The 21,221-nt window shown below is 40.3% G+C and overlaps 1 protein-coding gene and 1 long non-coding RNA gene across 4 annotated transcripts in view; one reads left to right on the top strand and one right to left on the bottom strand.

Moving 5' to 3' along the window:
* Window positions 1–21,221, top strand: part of LOC118416041 (protein DENND6A-like) — a 75,228-nt gene that overhangs the window by 15,902 nt on the left and 38,105 nt on the right. For all 3 annotated transcript variants that reach the window (XM_035821089.1, XM_035821088.1, XM_035821087.1), the window contains exons 4-12: window positions 214–404; window positions 666–851; window positions 3,371–3,439; window positions 6,620–6,675; window positions 7,886–7,946; window positions 8,635–8,696; window positions 10,892–10,987; window positions 12,003–12,097; window positions 13,523–13,591. In XM_035821089.1, the coding sequence (XP_035676982.1) occupies window positions 214–404; window positions 666–851; window positions 3,371–3,439; window positions 6,620–6,675; window positions 7,886–7,946; window positions 8,635–8,696; window positions 10,892–10,987; window positions 12,003–12,097; window positions 13,523–13,591 (885 nt within the window). The remainder of the gene's footprint in view (window positions 1–213; window positions 405–665; window positions 852–3,370; window positions 3,440–6,619; window positions 6,676–7,885; window positions 7,947–8,634; window positions 8,697–10,891; window positions 10,988–12,002; window positions 12,098–13,522; window positions 13,592–21,221) is intronic.
* LOC118416043 lies at window positions 15,668–21,189 on the bottom strand. The gene is made up of 3 exons (XR_004831187.1): window positions 18,852–21,189; window positions 17,281–17,439; window positions 15,668–16,697 (listed from the first exon to the last, which is right to left on the bottom strand). It is a non-coding gene; the product is annotated as an uncharacterized LOC118416043 (long non-coding RNA).

A 21,221-nucleotide genomic window follows, 5' to 3' on the forward strand; every position in this document is an offset into this window, starting at 1 on the left:
GAATCTACAGACCGGCGATGCCACAGTCTATGTTACTATGGTTGTAATTGTGATGGACAGTCATGTGGTTTTATCTATAACAATATTCAAACACCTCAGCATATCGATAACTTCTAGAATGTGTAATAGTTTCCAGGAAACATATCTACAAGAGATGCCCACAGTTTCTAACCTCCATGCTGTTATCTACATTTTCTCTTCTCTATTTGCCAGGTTGCATGGGAGACACACAGTTCTGTTTCCGGATTCGTCAGAGCCCAGGACGGAAGGCACCTTCACATACAGACACACAATGGGAGAGAGATGCACCAGTCTACCTACATCGGGACCACGCCCATTACTATGGTTACGTGTACTTCCGTCAAGTAAAGGACAAGTCTTCAAGGAGAGGATACTTCCAGAAGGCATGTAGAATAGAGGGTTAACGACCCACCCAAGGTTTATATGAATTATGATGTCAGAAAGCCTAAGAATGATTTCTTCAGTGGTTATAGCAAATTACTCAACCCTCTGGAAAAAACTGATGCACCCCCAAACCAACCTCGGATAGGTATCATGGCCAATGTACATTGTACCCTACAGACTCAAATGTGAAGAACCCAACTGCACAATATCTAGTACATACTAAAAGATTGCCTGAAATTTTTCCTGTTCTACCCCCACAGTCACTCGTGCTGGTCACCCGGCTTCCCTTCAACAACCTTTTCAACTTCCTGACAGAGATTGTCGCTCCAGAGTACTTTGACAATGGAGAGCCCTGCCTGGAAGCTGCCTGTCATGACATTGACCAGTGGCCTTCTCCACAGCCTGGGGAGACTCTGTCACTTCCTATGATGGGGATGGTCATACAGGTTAGAGGTGCTTTCTTAGGACATACTGGGGTACCGATTTTTACATAGGGGGGAGGATTGCTCCCATAAAAAATTAAGCTGAAACTGTTGAAATATTTTCACTAGTAAAAGTTTAATCAAATTTACTTTACCAGCTTAAACAGGCATTGTTAATGCTATAGCAGTGATGTACAGAGACACATCTGCAGTTGTTATCACCCCAGATGGAGAAACTGACATGTTTAGCATTGACACTGGTGTACTGCAGGAGGACCCTCTTACCCCATTTTTATTCATGATATGTCTATACTACGCGTTAAGGTGCTTGATTTCAGACACTGATGGTTTTACACTCCGTTGTCAGCGTAGTAGTTGCCACCCTGTAGAAGTTCTTGCTGATATTGACTTTGCAGACGACATTGCCCTTTTGGAAAATTCATTACTTTTTGCACAAATCCTGTTAGATAAAGTAGAGGTGGCATGTCAGGCCATCGGTTTATATTCTAACCCATCCAAAACAAAATACATGCATATACATGTAAACCCAACATCTTCCCAGCAACTGTATGTCTGACGGCTCTGAAATCGAGCGTGTAGTAGACAAAAAATATTTAGGGGGTTATACAAATTCTGAGAAAGATATGGAATATATATATATATATAGGGTTGCTCAAGCTTGGAGAAAGATATGGAATATATATATATATATATATAGGGTTGCTCAAGCTTGGAGTTCTCTCCATTCTTTACAGAAGATATGGAAAGCAACCCCACATTTTACAAAAAGTACAGTCAAGCCATTTCACATGGAAATCTCACTGGAGCAACTACTTCAGATGAAATGGAAAACGTTATCTCTGAATGGGCCAGCTATAAATGTTTGACTCTGAAAGGTAAAAGGAAACCTCTGCAGAAAAAAATAAAAACAAAAGATGGTTCAATAAAAGTTGCACGGAAATGAAACGTGAAATGAAAAACCTAGCTACCCTACTCGAAAAACACCCACTGAACCCAGAAATATGGGAAAAATTCAAAATGAAAAAGGAATACAGAAAATTGGTTAAAAAGCAAAAGCGTGACTTTCAGCAGAAAATATCCCACCCGCTATTGTCTCTCAGGGAAAGTTTTTCTGGAACTTAGTAAAGAAACTAAAGCCAGAAAAAATAGCAGGAGGCAACCAGATCTCAGACGAGGTGTGGTTACAATACTTAAATAACCTATAGAACAAAAATCTACCAAACACGACTAGGGATTGTGATACCAACCTTCCCGCCACAGAAACTGTGGACACTTCTTCCATGTTTAGCACTGCTCCAATAGACAGATATTTTCTTGACACCTATCCCTAATAGACAATACGATTAATGTTAGGCCATTCTATTTATAATTGAGTTAATGGGAAATGGTTTGGGTTTTCAGAATTTTATGCAATTCCCAGATTTATGCCAATGGCTGTGATGGTGTCTACTGTACCCCCATGAAAATTGTGATATTGTTTTTGGTGTGTCTGTCTGTGTGTCTGCTTGTCCCGTTTTTGATGGGGGTATAACAAAAATTTAAAAAAAGAGAGAAAACCTGACAGGAGGGACAAGACGTTTTTTCACTGTTTTCATTTTGTTACATCATTTCAAAGAACATACAAGAGAAGAAGGAAAGAAAAAGGGATGTGTAAAGCTACCCATGACAGGTTACTTGTCCTCCGAGCTCCCACCAACCCACTCCTGCCAGCTTGACACATACAAATAAAAAAGACATACAAAACGTACAAGACAGACAGTTCATGCCAGTAGACTGATATGACTGTGTGTTTGGGTGTCCAGTTTTTGTAGTAAACTTTTTTTCAGCTTATGATAGGTGGAACATAAACAGATGCTAGTAGTATGTGAATGAGGAAATGATTTGCATAAATCATGCAAAAAATACTCAATGATAGTTGATGGGAATTTTATACTTGTGACATGTGTAAGTTTGTCAATGATGAACATCGCCATGCATAAATCATATTAATGTGTAAGTAATTTGCATAAATTGTATACGAAAGCTCTTAGACTATATGTGAATATTTCATGGAGGTATGAGGTCACCAAAGTCTAGTTTATTTATCTTGTTGACAAACAGAGGGACGGACAAATGCTTAGTGGTCAAAATATAACCTACATGACATACGTCATGGAGGTAATAAGGATTTGTGGCTAGTCCATTCTATTACACATACGTACATGTTTTTTGTGCAGACCTTCTTAGGGCACATATGGCAGCATGTTACCTTGCTGTCTCAATATCAGGGTATTTTACAAGGGGCGGTTATAAGCCCCTTCATCTGTAATGCTCAGACACCTCCTTGATCACAGATCCCCAAACGTGATGCCATAGCCAGGATTTAAACCGGGGTCTCACAGTTACCAACTCATTGGAACCAGGAGCTCAACTGTGAAGCATGTACAAGGACAATTTTGTAAGTCAACTGAAGTCTTGTGCATCAGTACATAGAAATTATACATGAATGTACAAAATGTAATGTTTGATATTTCTGTTTTTAGGTGCGAATACCATCCAAACAGGACAAGTTAGCGACCACTCCCGTCCAGGTTATCCACCAACAGTCTACTGTAAGTTCCCATTCATATATGCTCATATGAGTAATGAACAACAATCTACTGTAAATTCCCGCCCATATACTGACATAGTCATGTACATGTAACAAGTGGTCTTAGTTTTCCTTTCCACATGTTTTGACTTGTAGAAAGTGTACAAAAGTTATTTCAATTAAGATATGAAATGTAATTGTCTCACTCATCCCTGTCCACTTCAAAGTTCAAATGGCCTAGAATTACAAATTATTATCACTCAATACCAATGAAAAGTTTGGTCAATACCAATGGAAGAAACTTTGAAGTAACTGAAGTAAGGCGACTTCAGTAAGGTCATTTCTGCACTTTATTTTTGTGACCTCTTGATGTAAGCAGCAAAACCACACAAAACGCATATCGAACGCACAATTCGGGTGATCCGGCCCAAAATTGCAACCTTTACTTAGTGTACGTGGCAGACTTCCTTTTTACTTTTTTTAGCCAGGTTGCCCGGGTGGCAACATGAGTCAAAAGCCAGGTTGCCCCATCAGCATTTCAGTTTCCTGCACTTCATTGTTTTCTTGAATTCAACTGCTTGTCTTTTGTTCTAGTTAACTTAAGTTTTATCATATGAATTAGTTAACTAACTCAAAAGCTCTCAAACAGTTATGGTATTACAACTAAAAAAAAATTGAAAAAGAAATACAACTATTAGTACTAAGTAGATTTCTAAGACAAAAACCAGGAGTTCAAGTAGAATTTGCTGGGATTGTTACATCATCATCATCATACTGACAGGTACAATTTATTTCATGTTGGCTGAAAAAATTACATGCAATTTGATAAAACCTTCTTGGAAAAACCTGCATGCAAAGCCTTATCTGTATACACCTTTCTCACGCGGCGGCCATCATAGATTGAAGACGAGGTCAATGAGGCAAAGACAAAACTTATTTCTAAAATCAGCTCCCATTTATTTTTTTCCCCAGACCACACAAATTTTTACAATATATGGTCAAATTATAAATACTATAACCAGTGTTATGCAGCGCGAAATATGTAGCAATCTAGACTCGCGTACTGATCCCATATTCCCTTAAGAGATGCAAAATAAAAACATAATGCAAATATTTGACGGACATGCAGCCATTCTCTTATTGGTCAATTTTCTAATTTCCATGCTATCATTGGCTGAACTGCTAATTATGATGGACAGTCTTTTGTTTGCCTCATTGAACTCGTTTTAGATCTATCATGGCCGCCGCGTGAGAAAGGTGTATGTAGTCAGTACAAAAGCTCTCAAAAAGCTCTTCACAAAAAGTTCAAAAGGGGGAGCACTGTTGCAAGTTTTTTTAAAAAAAGGATCATTGTTGACTGTCTCTGTGCATCTTTTGGACTTGTTCAAATCTTTTTTATTTCAGGGACATCAAAACAAGTTTACTGGGCACCAGGGCTCTAGCCAGCGTCCTTTTTTCTGTCAATTGAGGGATATTTGCCGCATGTGCCGGAAAAATTTTAAAACCAATCTGTCAACCTTGACAGACAAAAATCCTTGGTGGAAGCTTCAGGCAGCTTGGAGACTTTAAAATTGTTCAAAAATCGCATTACAAAACATGTCTTATTTTCTCTCAATGACAACTTTTATATCGTAGTGTCATAGCGAAGTCAGTTAATTTTGCGGTTTTAGCGACAATGGGTATTGGCTGACAGATAAAAATTTCGAGCTGGCTAGAGTCCTGCTGGGCACTGAATATTGAAAACATTTGCCAACTTTGTTTTTTGGCACTATGAAAAAGGAGTTTATGGGCAAAACCTTTCTTTGTTTTGGGGATGTTAATAATGTGTTTTAATTGGGATAAGGTCTAGAAATATGATCAAGTACTAGTAGCTAAACCCAGACGTTTTGCAAAAAGATTTTATTTTTTTCAACCTGCAGCTGTCGGCCTAATTTTTTTCTGAAAAAAATCCGAGAAGTGACAAATTAATTTGGTGCGCGCCAATTCACTTTAGCTGGCTCTACGGCAGCACAAACATGCCAGTACAAAAAGTAATGGCCAGCAAAAGTATTTTATGAGCAAAAAGAAAAAAAAAAGAAAAGAAAAAGACCCAGAAAGCCTGCTCTGAAGGTTACATGAACAGTTCTTCTTGTTCTTTTCTACCCTGGGGGCCAGTCGGGATCGGGCAGCTAGGACAGTTTATTTGTCGGCCCAAGACAGTCAGGCCCGCCAATCTTCTATCAGCACTCGGGGGAGTTTGAGCCCAATGAGGTCCACTTGTCCTTTTCCCTTTGGAAAGGGTAGCAACAACTCCTTCAAAACTCCCCGGAGCGCTAATGTGAGATCGGCGGGCTGCCTTCCTTCCCCAAACAAAACTCGCTAGCTAAATGATCCTGTCTGGTATCCAGGGTAGTTCTTTTCATCCTTTCATTCATGAGAAGTACATAATTCATTATATATTAATATATAGGAATTGTTATATTTTTCAACATCTGATATTATTTCGAGTTTCACAAATATTGATACTTTTAGTGATACCTTATTTCTTACATTTTCTTCCTTCTGAGTTCATCTCTGCAATCTGCCCAAACAATTATAACAGTAATCTTTATTGCAAACTCTTGCCCGAAGGCTAATTCAAACAGCGTGGTATACATGATTGTATACTCAACAAGGAACTTGTATACATAATTGTATACTCAACAAGGAAGGAACAAGATATTTATAGATGAATGGGGAATAACATCTTTTCTAAATCTACATCAATCTGCTTAAGCTGTTTAATGGGTTTGACTTCTTTTCTGTGTGCAGTGGGAGATGAATTGTCCAACATTTTCATAGATAAAGGGGTTGGACGACTTAAGCAAGAAAATTGTTTTTTGTTGGTCGGTAAGATGTGAGAAGCTTGGGAAAGTTTCAGTGATTTTATGGAAAATTTTCTTCCTTTTGTAAAATGAACATTGACAAATAAAATGAAGTTCATCTTCCACTGCTTTCCCTGAACAGTAATACATGTTCTCTCGCCAACGGACAGTTTTTTGTACCTGCCCCTTTCTATTTCTAGTGAATGAGCACTTATCCTCATTTTACATGCATTGGACCTTAGCTCAAAATCTGTGTGGTACAGGTAACTTTCCATATTGTAGTCAGCTTAAGGTTTACATTAATTTTGTAGATACATTTGATACATACATTGTGCATTAATTGTTTTGAACTGTTCCAGTCCCCAATACCTGCCCCATATGTGCTGCCTTCACTACACGAAGCTGATATTTTCAAGTAAGTTTTTTTTGTATGTATGTATGTATGTACATGTACATGTGCATATTCCAGGACTGGCCCCTCGCGTAGGGTAATACCACCCCTTACGAAGTGATATACCCTTATTCGGCAGAGTACAAGACGGTGATGCGCCACGTCTCCTGTCCGGGTGAATGTTCCAACATGTCACTCACCATATTTTTTTTTTTGCAGTTCACTTATTACCTTTGCCAAGAAGGTTATGTTTTTGATAGCTATCTAATGTATGTATGTATGTATGTTTGAAGACCAGCATAACTCAAGAATGCCTAGATGGATTGATGTTGATATTTGGTATGCAGGTAGGTCTAAGGAAACGATCACTAGAATAGTAGATTTTGGGCCAAGATTACAGGGTAGCATGAAGTGTTGATGTTTGTTGGCCATTTATTTCTCCTACAAATAAATTGTTTTTGAGAAAATTAGGGAAATGTGGATTGTTTTTATCTTAGCTCAAGCTAGCTTAGTTCATGATGCAAAAAATCAAACAGTTCTATCTGTTTGGCAAGCTGAAATGGATGAATTTGTCATCATTAATGCTCCTTTTGGATATGAAACAAATTTTTTGGAACCTCCTCGCTAGGTGGACCTGATCATGGAACGGTTTCTAGGTATCCAGATTTTTTTTGTAAATTGTCATCATGAATATGGATTCAGATTACATCCAGGAACGTGCATTCATAGTTGGTGGTGTCACGGGGAAAAGTAGAGTTTTAGACCTGTCAGCCGGTTATTTGGGCCGCGTTTTTAATTGTAAAATTTGTTGTTATTACCCGGCCACCTCCTGGTTGACAGGGGAACCGACAGTCTTGAAATCGGTGGGGGGATAGTATAGTATTAAAGATGAGTATCATTTCGTTATGACTTGTCCTACATATTAAGAAGGAAGAGAAATGTTAATCCAATCAATCACATATAAGCCAAATGCACAAAAACATGCATCTCTACCACGCACAAGTAGTGACACTTAAGTAGTAGTACTTTTATCATGTCATGAGTCCATCTATCTACAATCATTTATAATGCCATGCCAAAAAGAAACTTTACCTTGTAGAGCTGTGTCTTTGTAGTGTTTTGATTCCTTACTAATTGTATGAATATGTGTATTATAAACATGCGTATGTTGTTATGTATGCCTTACTAAGATTGAATTGTGATATTCTTAAAAGACGTAAAATTTTACATCCAGGTGTCTCCACCCAGTGCTACCACACGTACAGATGTTATGGGAACTTGTTCTCACAACAGAGGTATGGCTCTTCTTTTAACATTTTATACAAACTGCAACTCTAAGAATTCAAAGACTTCAAATGTCAGGTATAAGATTTCCTCATATTATTGCAATATTCCAGTCTGGATGTCAGAACATCCAATTTATTCAGTTTTGCACTTTTTTATGGAATCACGGCATTTGGGCTGCGATCCCATCTGCTGCGCCATTGAAGTTGCAGAGCGATGGACATCCAACGAAATGTTTCCCATTATTGAAAACATTTTGTTGGTGTGTTTTTCTTTGTTCTTCTTCTTCTGTCATGAAGTTCCTCGCATAACTGCTAGGAGGTGATGGTAGACTGGAGGCTGCAAGCAGATTGTGCTTCCTCCTTATGTAACTGCGTCTTAGTTAAAACTCATTTTTCATTGGGATGTGAATATGTTTTTTTCTTTTTTGGTAACTCCTTGGCGGAGCCTTATTTTTTTTATGGCATTGTATATGAGTTTGTTTGTTTGTTTGTTTGTGCCTTTATTTTGACTCGATAGATACTCCATCGGCCTATGAGTAGCTTAACACAAGGCAAATACCTGTCACGGAACATCCTGCAGTTTCTGGACAATGTTGCCCTTCTAGTTTGGAATTCACTTAATAAATTGTATTACATTTCTTGATAGTAATAACTGTTAACACTTTTTCATTTGTTCAATGACATTGTTTTCATCCAGCCCATAATTGTGATGGCACCTTCTCCAACTGTGTGTTCTGAAACAGTATTGGCACTTACTAGGTAAGTACATTGATTATACTGTTAGGGACCGTACGACATTTAGCGAGGGGGGAGGGCCGGTCGCCAGAGGGGGGAGGGCCAAGCAAAAAAATACTTGCCAGGGGGAGGGCCTAGCAAAAAAAAATTGACTTGGGGGGAGGGCCAAGCAAAAAAAAATAGCTTGGTCTGCCAGCAAAATATGTCCCTTAAAATCCAAGAAATGGCGTTTCAGAGGGTCAAGATTTCAAAATTCTTCTGGATCTCCGCAAGGGATCGCCCAAGTTCGGCGCTCGGGACACAGTGAAAAATGCAAAAGGGAGGGGGCGGGGCTTATGCATGACGCCCTCGAAAACCTTTTTCAGTTACAGAAATGTTATTAAACTCTAGATTAGTCTGCCAGCAAAATTTACCCCTGTCTTTAATATTGTCCTCAAAATGTAAGAAATGACGTTTCAGAGCTCGAGGGGAAAGATTTGCAAATTTCCCTGGATCCTTTTGACGTGACCGGACTCGCGCCTTTGATGACCGACATTGTGATAATGTGTTTGAAGGGTGATTCACTTTTGTATTTCTAAATTGAAATGCCATTAAATTTAGCTTTGTTTGTCAGCAAAATATTTCCCTCAAACTGAAGGAAATAGCTTTTAAGAGGGTCAAGATTTCAAAATTTCCCCGAACCTACCTTGCGATTCTTCGTGCCTTTGGCGCCAGACATGGTGTTCGGAACGTCGTTCTCAAAAACTTGAAACCCTCATATTTTTTTCATAGAAATGTTATTTAACCAGCAAATTTTCCCTTTAAAAAGCAATGCAGGAAATCTTGGCAAAAAGCGTGCCATTTCTAACAGATCTCCTGCAAGTCTGCGTTCTCACGCCCGCCGGCGGCTAGAGAGAAGCAACCGGTCTTCCCCTCCGTGGGAAAATCAGCGTCGGCGACCCCCTCCCCACTACAGTTTTGGTTAGTCAAATCGTGCTGTCGTTTTGGTTTTCATTTTTTCCCCCGATTTACCATAAGTTATTACCACCACAGAACCAAGAAAAAGTCCAAAATATATGTAAATTGAAAATAGTTTCCGTCAAGCCGCTCAGGCCCGCGAGCTTGCAATACGTAAATTTAGGGGGCGGGGCGCGCGCCGCTTCGTGGGGCAAATCTACTAGAAATCCAGATACAAATGCTTTTTAGGTGTTGTTTTAATATCAAAACAATGAGATAGCTTCTATAAAGCAAATATCTATGCCTCTATGAAGCAGATATTTATCCCTCTATTAAGCAGATATTTTGAGCCATTCTGTTTTCCCTTTATTTCTAGGTGTGAGAGATCTGCTTCGCGATGAAAATCATGAAAAAGTATGACGCATTTAAGCACATTTCCAAATGGGAGCGCAGTGTTTTATTGGCGTCTTGAATATTTTTTTTCAAAGTTGATAGGAGGGGGGAGGGCCAAGCAAAAATATTTTGACTTGGGGGGAGGGCCTAGCAAAAAATTTTTTACCTGGGGGGAGGGCCTAGCAAAAATTTTTTGACCCTCTGGCGACCGGCCCTCCCCCCTCACTAAACGCCGTACGGTCCCTTACTGGTACTGTTATACTCATCATTCACTCACTCATTCATCCTCGCCACATACTGTATCAGTCTTTCAACCACTCGGGACTGAGCAAAGAATGGTTGCTGACTGAGGACAGGTGGCTATTCCTGACAAATTGGTTGGCTGGTCGGATGAGTGATGTACATGTATCGTATAGTAATATTGGCTTATGCAAGAAGGAAAACTAGACATGAGAAACAGGAATTTTTGCTTGGGAGAGCATCTTAACTATGTAAAAAAGGACAGGACTGTTTCAATGTGTGCTCTGTCAGGTGGTTGCCTGCACCTGGTGGTAGCTTGGACAGTTGTGACTGTACCATGGTTTTCAGAAGGTACTGTATATCACTAGTACTAGAAAGCCTGATTACCCTTACTCCAACTGCTGTGCTCTTACTGGAATTCAGAGGTGCTAAAATTTCATACACAACACATGTACTGGTAAGGATGTTTACACATGGTACTAGTTTGAGATTGGCAGGGAAATCTAGGTACTTTTTTTGCAATTGACCTGCAAAATCCGTCATAGTGCTTGTAGCACAAAAGCATTATCATGATCACAAATGAACTATTCTTGATTTGTTGAATACAGTCAGATTTTGCTGAGCAGTCTTACTGTGTTGATGTGTTTCAGTATGATATCTCCACTGAACTTCTGCTCAGACTTCCGTCCTTACTTCACCATCCATGACAGCGAGTTCAAGGAGTACACCACTAAAACACAGGCTGCGTAAGTACATTGTTAACTGAACTTAGATTTTTTATCAGCATGAAGTGCAAGCAACGTTAGTAAGTCTATTGCCGAACGTTTGTATGACTTTATCCTGGTTATAGTGAATTCGTTCTGTACACATACATGTACATACTAAATTATTGTGCATAATTCCTGTTACATTGTAGGAACCCCTATTGAATTTTCTAGATTCAAGTACACACTTTTTAAAGTTTTCATACAGAGCATGCTGAAATCGAAATTGTTGCCAATGTTGGGTATGTGTAGTTCATTTAAGGTTGTTGCATGGATGAATGGGAAAAGAATGTCCAATAGACTAAGGTAGTGCTTCATTTCTAGGATTGATGCAAAACTATACACAGTTGTTTTTGTATGAAATATGTCTTTAAATTTGAGTGTGAGTGATACCATTTGTAACATTTCTTAAGCGATTCTTAATTGCAAGTTTGTAGATATAATGCCAGTAGGGAATTTTAACATTTTAAAGCAAATTTAAGCAAGGATATACATGTAAGTCTTTGTAAAGAAGTCCTTGATTTATGCAAAAGGAAAAAGCACCATAAAATAAGCTTAGAATTAGAAAATAATATCAGTACATATCTGCAGGCATCCTCATGTTGTAGTGCTTACTGACCCTTGAAAATAATTTGCTAGACTAGAGTTTACAAAAATGTGTAGTCATTTCTGTTTCTACAGTAAATTGTACAGAGGCAGTTAACCTTATTGACAAGAAGGTAGGATTCTAAAATGTTTGTGGGAGTCAGATATTCTACCAAACAGATTCCTTTGTAGTGAAATTAACCATAATGATTGTTTTGAGTATTGCCCATTCACAAGTTTTCACAGACAAGCAGGTCCAGATTTGCACCTGGACCTGAACTGGACCAGAATTTTCTGTACTGGGACCTATGTCTAGATAACACTTCTGATTGATGTGGAAATTGAGGTAACGTGAGGAATACAATCTTAATTTAATAATTATTGTTTTTGAGACTTGTTTCAAATATTTCAGACCACCTGTGGTGCTGGGAGTGACCAACCCTTTTTTTGCCAAGACACTGCAGCACTGGCCACACATTATAAGAATAGGGGAGATGGGCAACATAGGTAAGCAGTAGACTTAGTCCTCTATACTGTATGTGTTTTGTCTGTGTGCTGTATCGTAAGGTACTATCATATTTGCGCCGGAATACTGGTCCAGAAGGTATAAGGGTATTCTGGAACAGTCTACTGCATTTAGTAGATAAATACATTGTACATGTACATGTACTGAATGAATAGTTTATTTATTGCACAATGCAACTTCATTTAGCAGCCATCTGGCTGAACTACATGTTTTGCCTCCATGAAATATCATGGAGGTTATATTTTACCCTGCGTTTGTCTGTGAACAAGATAACTGATAGGTTAAAAGACGTAAAATGCCATCTGCTAAACTTGACATCAGATTCACCTTTGAAATAGTATTGCAGTTACTGTAACAGTTGTCTAATGAAGTACATACTGGATACTACTATTTATGAATACCATTGCCTCCTAATTTGGAGGCTCCATCAAGCCTTAACTTGGGGATTCATCTGGAAAGTTGCCAAGTCAAACTTGGACGTATCTGAATTCAACATCATGTTTTGGCGGTCATCTTTTTGGTTTCTCCTGTCGATTGGGCAGGTGAGAAGGCAGACAGGCTATTTGCCTGTTTGCCTGACCCGCACATGACTTTTTATGGTGAAGGAGGGGTTTGCAATTCCTTCTCCACCCCCTCGTCTATTGGAGCACTTAGTCTCACAGGGGCAACTGTATGCAACGTGTGAGGCGGCTCCAGCAGATGCAGCTTTGTTGTTCGGAGTATCCGTCTCCTAGGAGGACTTCCAACCAAGGATGTAGGGGCTTCCTCCTACCCCCGACTCCTGTGCCATGGCAGGTGCCGCTCATGCCCGAACATGCCCCTGTCTCGGCCACGTAGCCCCATCAAGCCACACACTAGATATTCATTTACACCTGAGTTAAGTGAGGAAAGTCGTGTAAAGTGCCTTTCCCAAGGGCACAAGATCGGTGACACAGCAGCTGGATTCGAACCCGCAACCTCTCGGTCTCGAGCCGCAAATGCTGCCACTGCGCCACGCGGTCCCATGGCGGTCATCTACAATGTGCCTATATGCATGGAATTCGAAGCATAGAGATCATAAGGGGCCAGGAGATAGATAGTATCTCTGAGGGTTATACATTTTCAAGGGAGGATTCCCCTAGACTTCTACAAACCTCACTTACCACATGGCTTTGCTACACTAAGATGCACCTATGCTGTGAAAAGATAATCTCCAAGCAGATCCTACGGTAGCATTTAGATTGAAGCCGGCTTAGGAGTGTGTTTGGCTACATGGGAAATGGACACCTCTTGGCTGACTACACTCCTTGGCCAGTTTAATAGGTACTATTTTATGCCATTGTAGGATCTGCTTGGAGATTAGTGAAAAGATGCAAGAACATTGAAGGGTCAGACAAAATACAACTAATTGTGTTTTCAACATCTAGTTTCAGGTGGCAGACAGATGCTCAAGACAAAGAAAAGTAGCTCTCTGAAGACAATAGATGCTAAACCAGGTGAGGAACCCATTTGTTGTGACATTATGGAGTTGTCAAATCAGTTGTGGAACTACAATGCGTATAAAATTGCCTAGAAATTATATTACTGTGAAGTTACATGTAATTTTTCCACCCTGTTGCTCCACTAATTTTTCTCACGAAAAAATCTGAGAATCAACAACTCAAAATCAACATGTATTTGTGTTGTTACATGGAAAATTAAATAGGTTTGGCCCAATTTGCTTAATCAAGTGAGGAAAAATTAGCAGGTACATTCCATGATAGGACTATTGAACATTTGTATTATGTCATTCGAACAACTCGAATATCCTGTACCAGTATGTAGAAAGATAGCTGTCTTTCTTGTATTATTGAGGTACATGTATCGTAATACATTAAATTTCTCGATTAAAGCGTTAAGTATGCACCCCAATTGAAGTACATTTGTGTGCACCCCCAATTTGGAGCAAGTCAAATTTGCCGGACTGAAATGTAATGGAAAAACCTGAGTAAAGTATGCACATGTTTCGGGATTCTTCAAAGACAAATGACAGAACCTTGGACATAGGCGACGAATATCAAGTTTTGTTCGGCCTAGGAAAAAAAATGTTGTGTTTCCTGTTTCAGTCCTGAAAAAAATAGGGTCGGTAGGTAGGGATCATCTTTTTTTTTCTCTCTTTTTTTCAAGACTTTGGTCCCAACTCTATAGCCTGACTCTGGCCTGGCAAATACAGTTTGCAAAGTAAAACTGAAATGCATGATAGCACAGGAAAAAATTTTACACTACGTACACACACAAGTAGATTGCAAATGTCACTTTGAGGATGTCCTGCCCTTCAACAAATGTTACCAGCAGGGCTGTCTCCAAGACCCATCCCTCCGTCTCAGGACTGAAATTTGCTTGCTGGGACAGAAAAAGATATTACCCCTTCCGCCCCCAAAATATGAACTTCTGACCTTAAAATCACACGTAAAATCCCCGAGGAAAAATCAACAACTTGGGCTCCCAAACAATGAGTGGGACAAAAACAAATTAAAGCTGGAGACAGTCCTGGTTACCAGGCACCCTTTTCACACCCCAGCTAACAAAACATGAAACACCTACCTGATCCTGCCAAGTTGATATCTTACTTATTTATCTCAAGTCTAAAGGAAACAAATCTAGCATCTATAAATTACAATACTGTGTTGCATGTAACATGATGTTACAACTCTGCCAAATGTACTGTTAGCAATGCAGTCCACTGACTCCCATGTAATACAATACTACACTTTTTGGCGACGCCTCAGGGGCGGAGGCATTTTCTACAGTATTACGATCACTTTGAAAGAATTTAGAAAATTGCACGAATGCATTCCCTTGGGAATTGATTTTTGGCTAAACGTCAAGCGTATAGTTCATACAGTGGTAATTGAGGGCTATTCTAGCTGTTCTTTTTCTTTGTTGAGGCATTCTTTGCGTCAGGATTAATGGTTTAAGGGAGCGGTCTTTTCACATAGCCGGGAATAACTGCACTCCTTGCATATCATAAGCCGTACACACAGATTATTACGATGTTTCGCATGCTTTATGAATTTGCAATGGAGACCAATATGTCCCAGCTTTTTGCCTTTATTTCTTCTATAAGCCTGTGCTTTTTACAATATGGAATGAAATGCTGTCAAGTGGTTATCGTTCGGAGTCATAGGGAGCCTGATTTTGAGTGGTAGAAAAATAAGATGTTTTAAAGAAGACAAGACCAATATAGCACAACTTTTGCCAATATCTTTTGAGCTATGCTTTTATAAGGTGGGATGATTTGCTTCGCGAGGTCAAAAAAAATAATGAAGACCAATGTGTCACTGATTTTTGTCGATATCTTTTTATGAAATATGAAATGTTCTGCTTTCAGGTGGTTGTCGTTGGGAATTGAAGCTGGTGTGTTACGCCGAAGGACGGTTATACTGGCTATATAGATACAGGTTACGTAAAGCCTGATTTTGAAAAGTTAATAAGTCACATGTTTCAAACAAGCCATGAAACCAATGGGTTTCAAGTTGTTTAGATTCTGCTTTGATGACTAGCATAGCTAGAACAAAGGAAGGACGCAGAGACAAGGTTTTCCGTACACTGGGCACGGGAGACTGTTAAGATGGTTTGACGTTACTATATACTAGTAATGCTGGCCTCGCTAACCTCGTTCTTAGCTGCGGATCTCTCTTTCTCTTCTAAACTATACTCTCTGACTCTCTGTCATACAAATACATTATATCTCGTGGTCACATTTTGGCGTATCAAACAGACAGGTCTTGTCACACCACAAAACAACGGTTATTTCATCTACTGTCCATTCATATACATATAAAATCAACCACTAAAATGTATACACTAAAATACATATTCGTGATATAAACAGTCGATCAATCAGTCAATCCGTGAATTCTATAACTGGTGTCATGTCAGGTTATCTATACATGTACAAGTATGATCGCAATCTATCGGCTGTACGTCTTGGCTCTGCTACTGGCCTCTACTTCCCTCATGTAGATGGCGCTGTTCTGGGTGTTGTGTGGCTCCCCTCTGTTCAGAATTTTCAAGCCGCACAAATGTATATTCTGGCTTCTCCCAGCGATGGCCACTTCTGCATATTCTTATGTTGGTTTTCTTCATTAGTACATACACCTCCGGTTTGATTAGGTCCGTCGTCGCTGTGGTAAACTTATTTACGGTTCTTTGTTGTACATATAAAATCCACTACTATAATATATACACATTATAGATACATATTCATGGTATAAATCAGCCAAAACCAGCCCGTGAATTGTCTAACTAGTTTTAGGTTTTCTGTGGTTGTGGCAGTGCAATCGATTTGCTGCTCCAGATCTGCTACTGTTCTGGCATTCCTTAGGCCCTCTCGTTGCCTTCCTTCTGTGGACGGTGCGGTTCTGGGTGATGTGTAGCTCCTTCCCGACTTTATAAGGTGCACAGACGTCTATTCCGGTCCCTTCAGCGATACAGCTCGTCTCAGTGACTTGCAGTAGAAGGACTCGACTGACTTTGTGACGGAACTGTTTCGTCCTGATGGACACAGGTACGGGTGTCAGGTACATCTCGTCGTTGTCGCTCTTGTCCTGTATAGTTAGTCTGTTGGGATCGAGAGAGAACAAAAAAATGACATCGCCCGTTTCATATACTATACGAATATACTGATACTGACACTAATGGTTTATTCCAAAGTCACCCATAACTTTGTCATCGTCATTGTACGTTTATTTGGGTGCTCGTCACAGCTATTAAAGATATGTTGTAGGAGCTGATGTTGAGATATCACAAATAAAGAAAGGTGAGTCACAGTGTGTGGCGTGTCGGTGTTGTGGAGTCCAAGTGAACATCGTCATCATTGCTCTTGTTAAGTATGGTCGGCCTGTAAATGGATCGAGGGAGAAAACACACACACACACGCGCGCGCGCACGCAATGCTTTAAACCATAACAATATACATGACAGGACTGTTGAGTGGGCATCACAGAAGTCTTAGACGCAAGTCTGGGGACATATGCAGAGCAAATGACTGGGAGCCAGACACAAGAATCCACGGATAAATCCTATCAAATTTCCTGTCAGATCACTAAGGTCGTTGTCGTCCCGTTCAACATAACCTTTTACTTAACTTAACTAAATATAACTAAGTCGACTAAAACCAGAGCAGCACAACGGGCATACTCACCTGAGGAGAAATTCATACATCAAGGCGATTAGTTACTCGAATCCTCAGCATCCGGCCATTTGTCTCCATTTTGCAAGTCCATGTCAGTGGAACCAGTCCATGTTTCTTTTGAAACAGTCAAGGTCGTCGTCATGTTGACTGGAACATTTCTGGCCGGGGCTAAAAATACACCAAATGTGAAGCCAACTCGCGATTGAAGCAATTGAAAAAAAGGTGAACAAAACAAGCCTTCAATTGGGAACAATTTGAAGAGAATGGCTAAGAAAAATACTGAAGAATGCAAATGAGGCAACTTTAGAATCATAACAGGAAAAACTCAGTGGGAGGCGATGGCAGGTACAGATAACAGGGGAGGAATTTTAAACACTTATAACCCGATAACAACGCACTCAATCTGAAAACGATTTTCACTGTTCAACTCCAAACCAAGAGAACTTTCCAATGATACAATGGCTTGGCTATTTTAGACATTTTAAAGAAAGTCTTCAAGAGTCTTTATTTTAGGTGGTACTTAGCCGTGGTTACACTCATAACCCACCAACAATGCACTCAATCTTCAAACGGATGTCACCGTTCAACTACCTACTAAGAGAGCTTTCCAATGGTACCAGAGTTGTTCTATTTCAGACTCTTTTCAAAACGAAAAAGTTTATTTGTTTCGTGAAACTTGATTGAGGTAAAAGAACAAGATTATTCTGCAAGGGGGTGAGAATGGGTATCAGGACAGCCAGCTCAGCTGGAGTTCAAATGAAGGCGCTGTTCCAGGATTTATTTTTCCGCCCCCAAATTAGTCAGATACTAGGGGTATTGCATCATCACCTAGCAACAGCAGGCCCAGCCCCCTGTCTATTTTTGGCACCTCTGCCTAGCGATGACTTCCGACCCTACTTGGTCAACCCCCATTTGATTTACTCCAGGTGTCCAGTGCGTCTGCCCCCTTTTAGTTCATGCAATGCTCATACAAGTACCTTGAACTTACAGTACTGTAGCTTTAAGTCCAAATCCTGATTTTCTTTACGTCATTGTAGAAAAACCCAAATCCGCCTGTAAAAATCCAAATCCAGGGTTTGTTTGACCCCCAGATTGTCAAATTCGACTTCTTTAACCCACCCTCAATAGTTATTGTTTTGGAACGGCCAATATGTACGTTGCCCTGTGGCACATATGGCATCAATTTACCCTGGTTGATGCCTTAGTTTCCCAGAAATCCGCTTTGCTGAAAGGTTCCTTTTGTTGCACGTGACAAAAATAACTTAAGACTACTAGCTGGGTATTTAGGTCACCAAGAACAATGTGGAGAATACATTTTGGCAGGAATATAGACTGTACAGAATTTACACTGTACTTTATACTCTATGACTATAGATCTACATGCTAAACGTATAAACCCAGATCTGTTTTCAAGACCTTTTCAAATGGGATGAACCATTGTCCACTCTGAAGAATAATAATAAAAACTCTAGCTGTCGACAAAATGGAAGACTACAGCAAAGCAGAGTAGATCTAAGTAAACAAGAGAACAAAACCGGCGTCCCGAACAGGATCAGCCTATAAAATTGGAGCCCACCCACCTTTCCTCAGTCAAACAGTCACCAAATCTCTTTCCCGCTCGGACCTCAGTGCCGCGTGGCCGTTTTGCCCCTCTGCATCGTCCGAGATTTCCGGACCAGCGGCCTCGGAGTCTGGGGTCGGGCCTCAAAGTTCTATATGTTCTTACCCTGGATATTAGAGTACAACTTAGCCGGCTAAGGAAGTTTACGATCAGAGTACAACTTAGCCGGCTAAGCGGTGGCGTATCTCCCCGGGCCGGCTAAAGTCGGTTTACGGGGCTATGTTGCTAGCGGCCCGGGAAAGAACCGTAGCCGCGAGCGCTGTTCTCTGGATACCAGGGTAATGTGTTCTTTCCTCTTCCCGGGTCGCTGGTCACTGCTCGTTGCCAGTTAACGGCTCGTCATCAGCCTGCTACCAGGCCTGCCCGCTACGGACCTCAGTTCCATTAGCCTCGACGTCAGAATGTTTGTTTCTAGGGCCTACACAGCCCAGCTCCAGGACAAAGATACCCCCAATGAAATTTTAATCATGAGGCCTTCCTTTGGGGCATGCTGGCCCTAGTGCCGAGAAGTTTGCCTGTGCAGGCCATGGAAACAGTCTGGCATCCAGACTACAGTTCACTCGCTCTTTATCCGTCCTTCTTGTGAAAGTTCAATTTTGGTCTGTTCTCCAGGCCTCTGTGAACCGTCCAAGGCGCGTCTTGCTAGCTGTAGCTGTGCTCCTTCCTAACTGCCACGTCTCTGTCTCCCTACTCCTGTACATGTGGTCTTAGTTACCGGGGCGGCATGTCACCGCATGGTACAGGCGACACCCAAAAGGCCACAGCATATAAATTATATGGATGACATCCGCTGCAGACTCCAAATTTTATACAATAAGGTGAAAAAACAACGTGACTATAAAAACAAGATGCCTAAATTTTCAAAACATGGACATCATAAACGTTGTAACAACAATGGTAGTGCAAAACATGGTCATGTATCATTTTGAGCTAACATGTCTTTTATTCTTGTTCGAAGCAAGTTGGAAACTTCGCTCTATTACCTCCACAACCTCCGAACTATTTTCACTTCAACAACTATACTCATTGCTACCACAGTAGTGTCACTTCTACTAGTACAATCAAGGCTAGTACAAGGCATATTTTCTCATTTTGATATTTTCTCTTTACAATTTTCTGAGAGCAAGGATTATTCGCGCTGATGTCATCCACAATAGCTACTTTCTGTGGCCCAATACTAGGTGAGGTGAAAGGGTCAACACAATATTCGATAAAAGATTTGCCAAAAGAATTAATAGATCTCTCAAACAAGATCTTCAACAGCTCCTCAAAAATAAGGGTAATGTTACGGTCACATTTCCAAACGGGAACCGACCAGGCAACTTTCGCTCCTCTAAGCTGGGGGTAGTTTTATGGTAACAGTTCCAAACCGGGGTCCGATTGGGCAGCTCTCGTGAACAAATTAGAAGTATGTAGAGGGCCTAAAACACACAAAATGCAAAGAAAATAAGTAGTGGCCATAATCTGTGAACAGATAAACGACCATAAACAGCTTTACTTTTTCGAATACAATTCAATCTCTATTGGATTGTATTTGAATATTGTTAATTTGGATGTCTATCCTTCATAAATGTAGCTTTATTTTTGTTATTCCGGTAACTTCCGGTTTGGAAATGTGACCGTAGCATAAGACATTCATGATCATTCTTAGGTAGCCTTATTAGCAAGTTCACAGGTACCAGTTTTGTTGATGCCAAAATGCCTAAGAAAAAGGCGAACACGTTCAAAAAATATGTCCAGTCTATTTTTTTTTACTTTGCCGGACGCTGGAAGAAGAGACTGAGACAAATAAGATAAAAGGCGTATAGAGTATTTGTACCAGATGTTTATGTTACTAGCTAACTAGGCTATTTTAGGAATAGAACACGTGACTACACCATATATGGAAGTTCATTTGAATGTAGCATTGACCAATGACTAGGGAGCACAGCTATGAGTAATTGGTAGAGCGCCAAGTTTGAACTGCCCAAGACGCTGCCAATGCTCTGAGAGCTACTCTTGTATGTAGTAGTAGTATGATGTATGAAATATGATGTAGTATAGCGCATGCTTCCGTCTGTAATTACCCTATATGTGGAGTAAGACATGGTTAGGCTTATGTACACAATTGTGCATACTTGGATAGTATAGACTGCATAGTACATGTAACATATGTGTCAGCCAGGTTCTGTCTGGCTGTAGGTGGTATCAAATCATCAAACGTAGATCCTGTTGGTTCCACCCGCTGTTGTTCATGTAGACATTTGTTTTCGGCTTTGTCCTCACGTGCATCATAAGCCACTTCTAGTTATTTACCAGGACTTGAGGTGGCTCGTGACTGTTCGATTTT

Source organism: Branchiostoma floridae, chromosome 5 (genome assembly GCF_000003815.2).
Source record: "Branchiostoma floridae strain S238N-H82 chromosome 5, Bfl_VNyyK, whole genome shotgun sequence".
Classification (NCBI taxonomy): Eukaryota; Metazoa; Chordata; class Leptocardii; order Amphioxiformes; family Branchiostomatidae; genus Branchiostoma; species Branchiostoma floridae.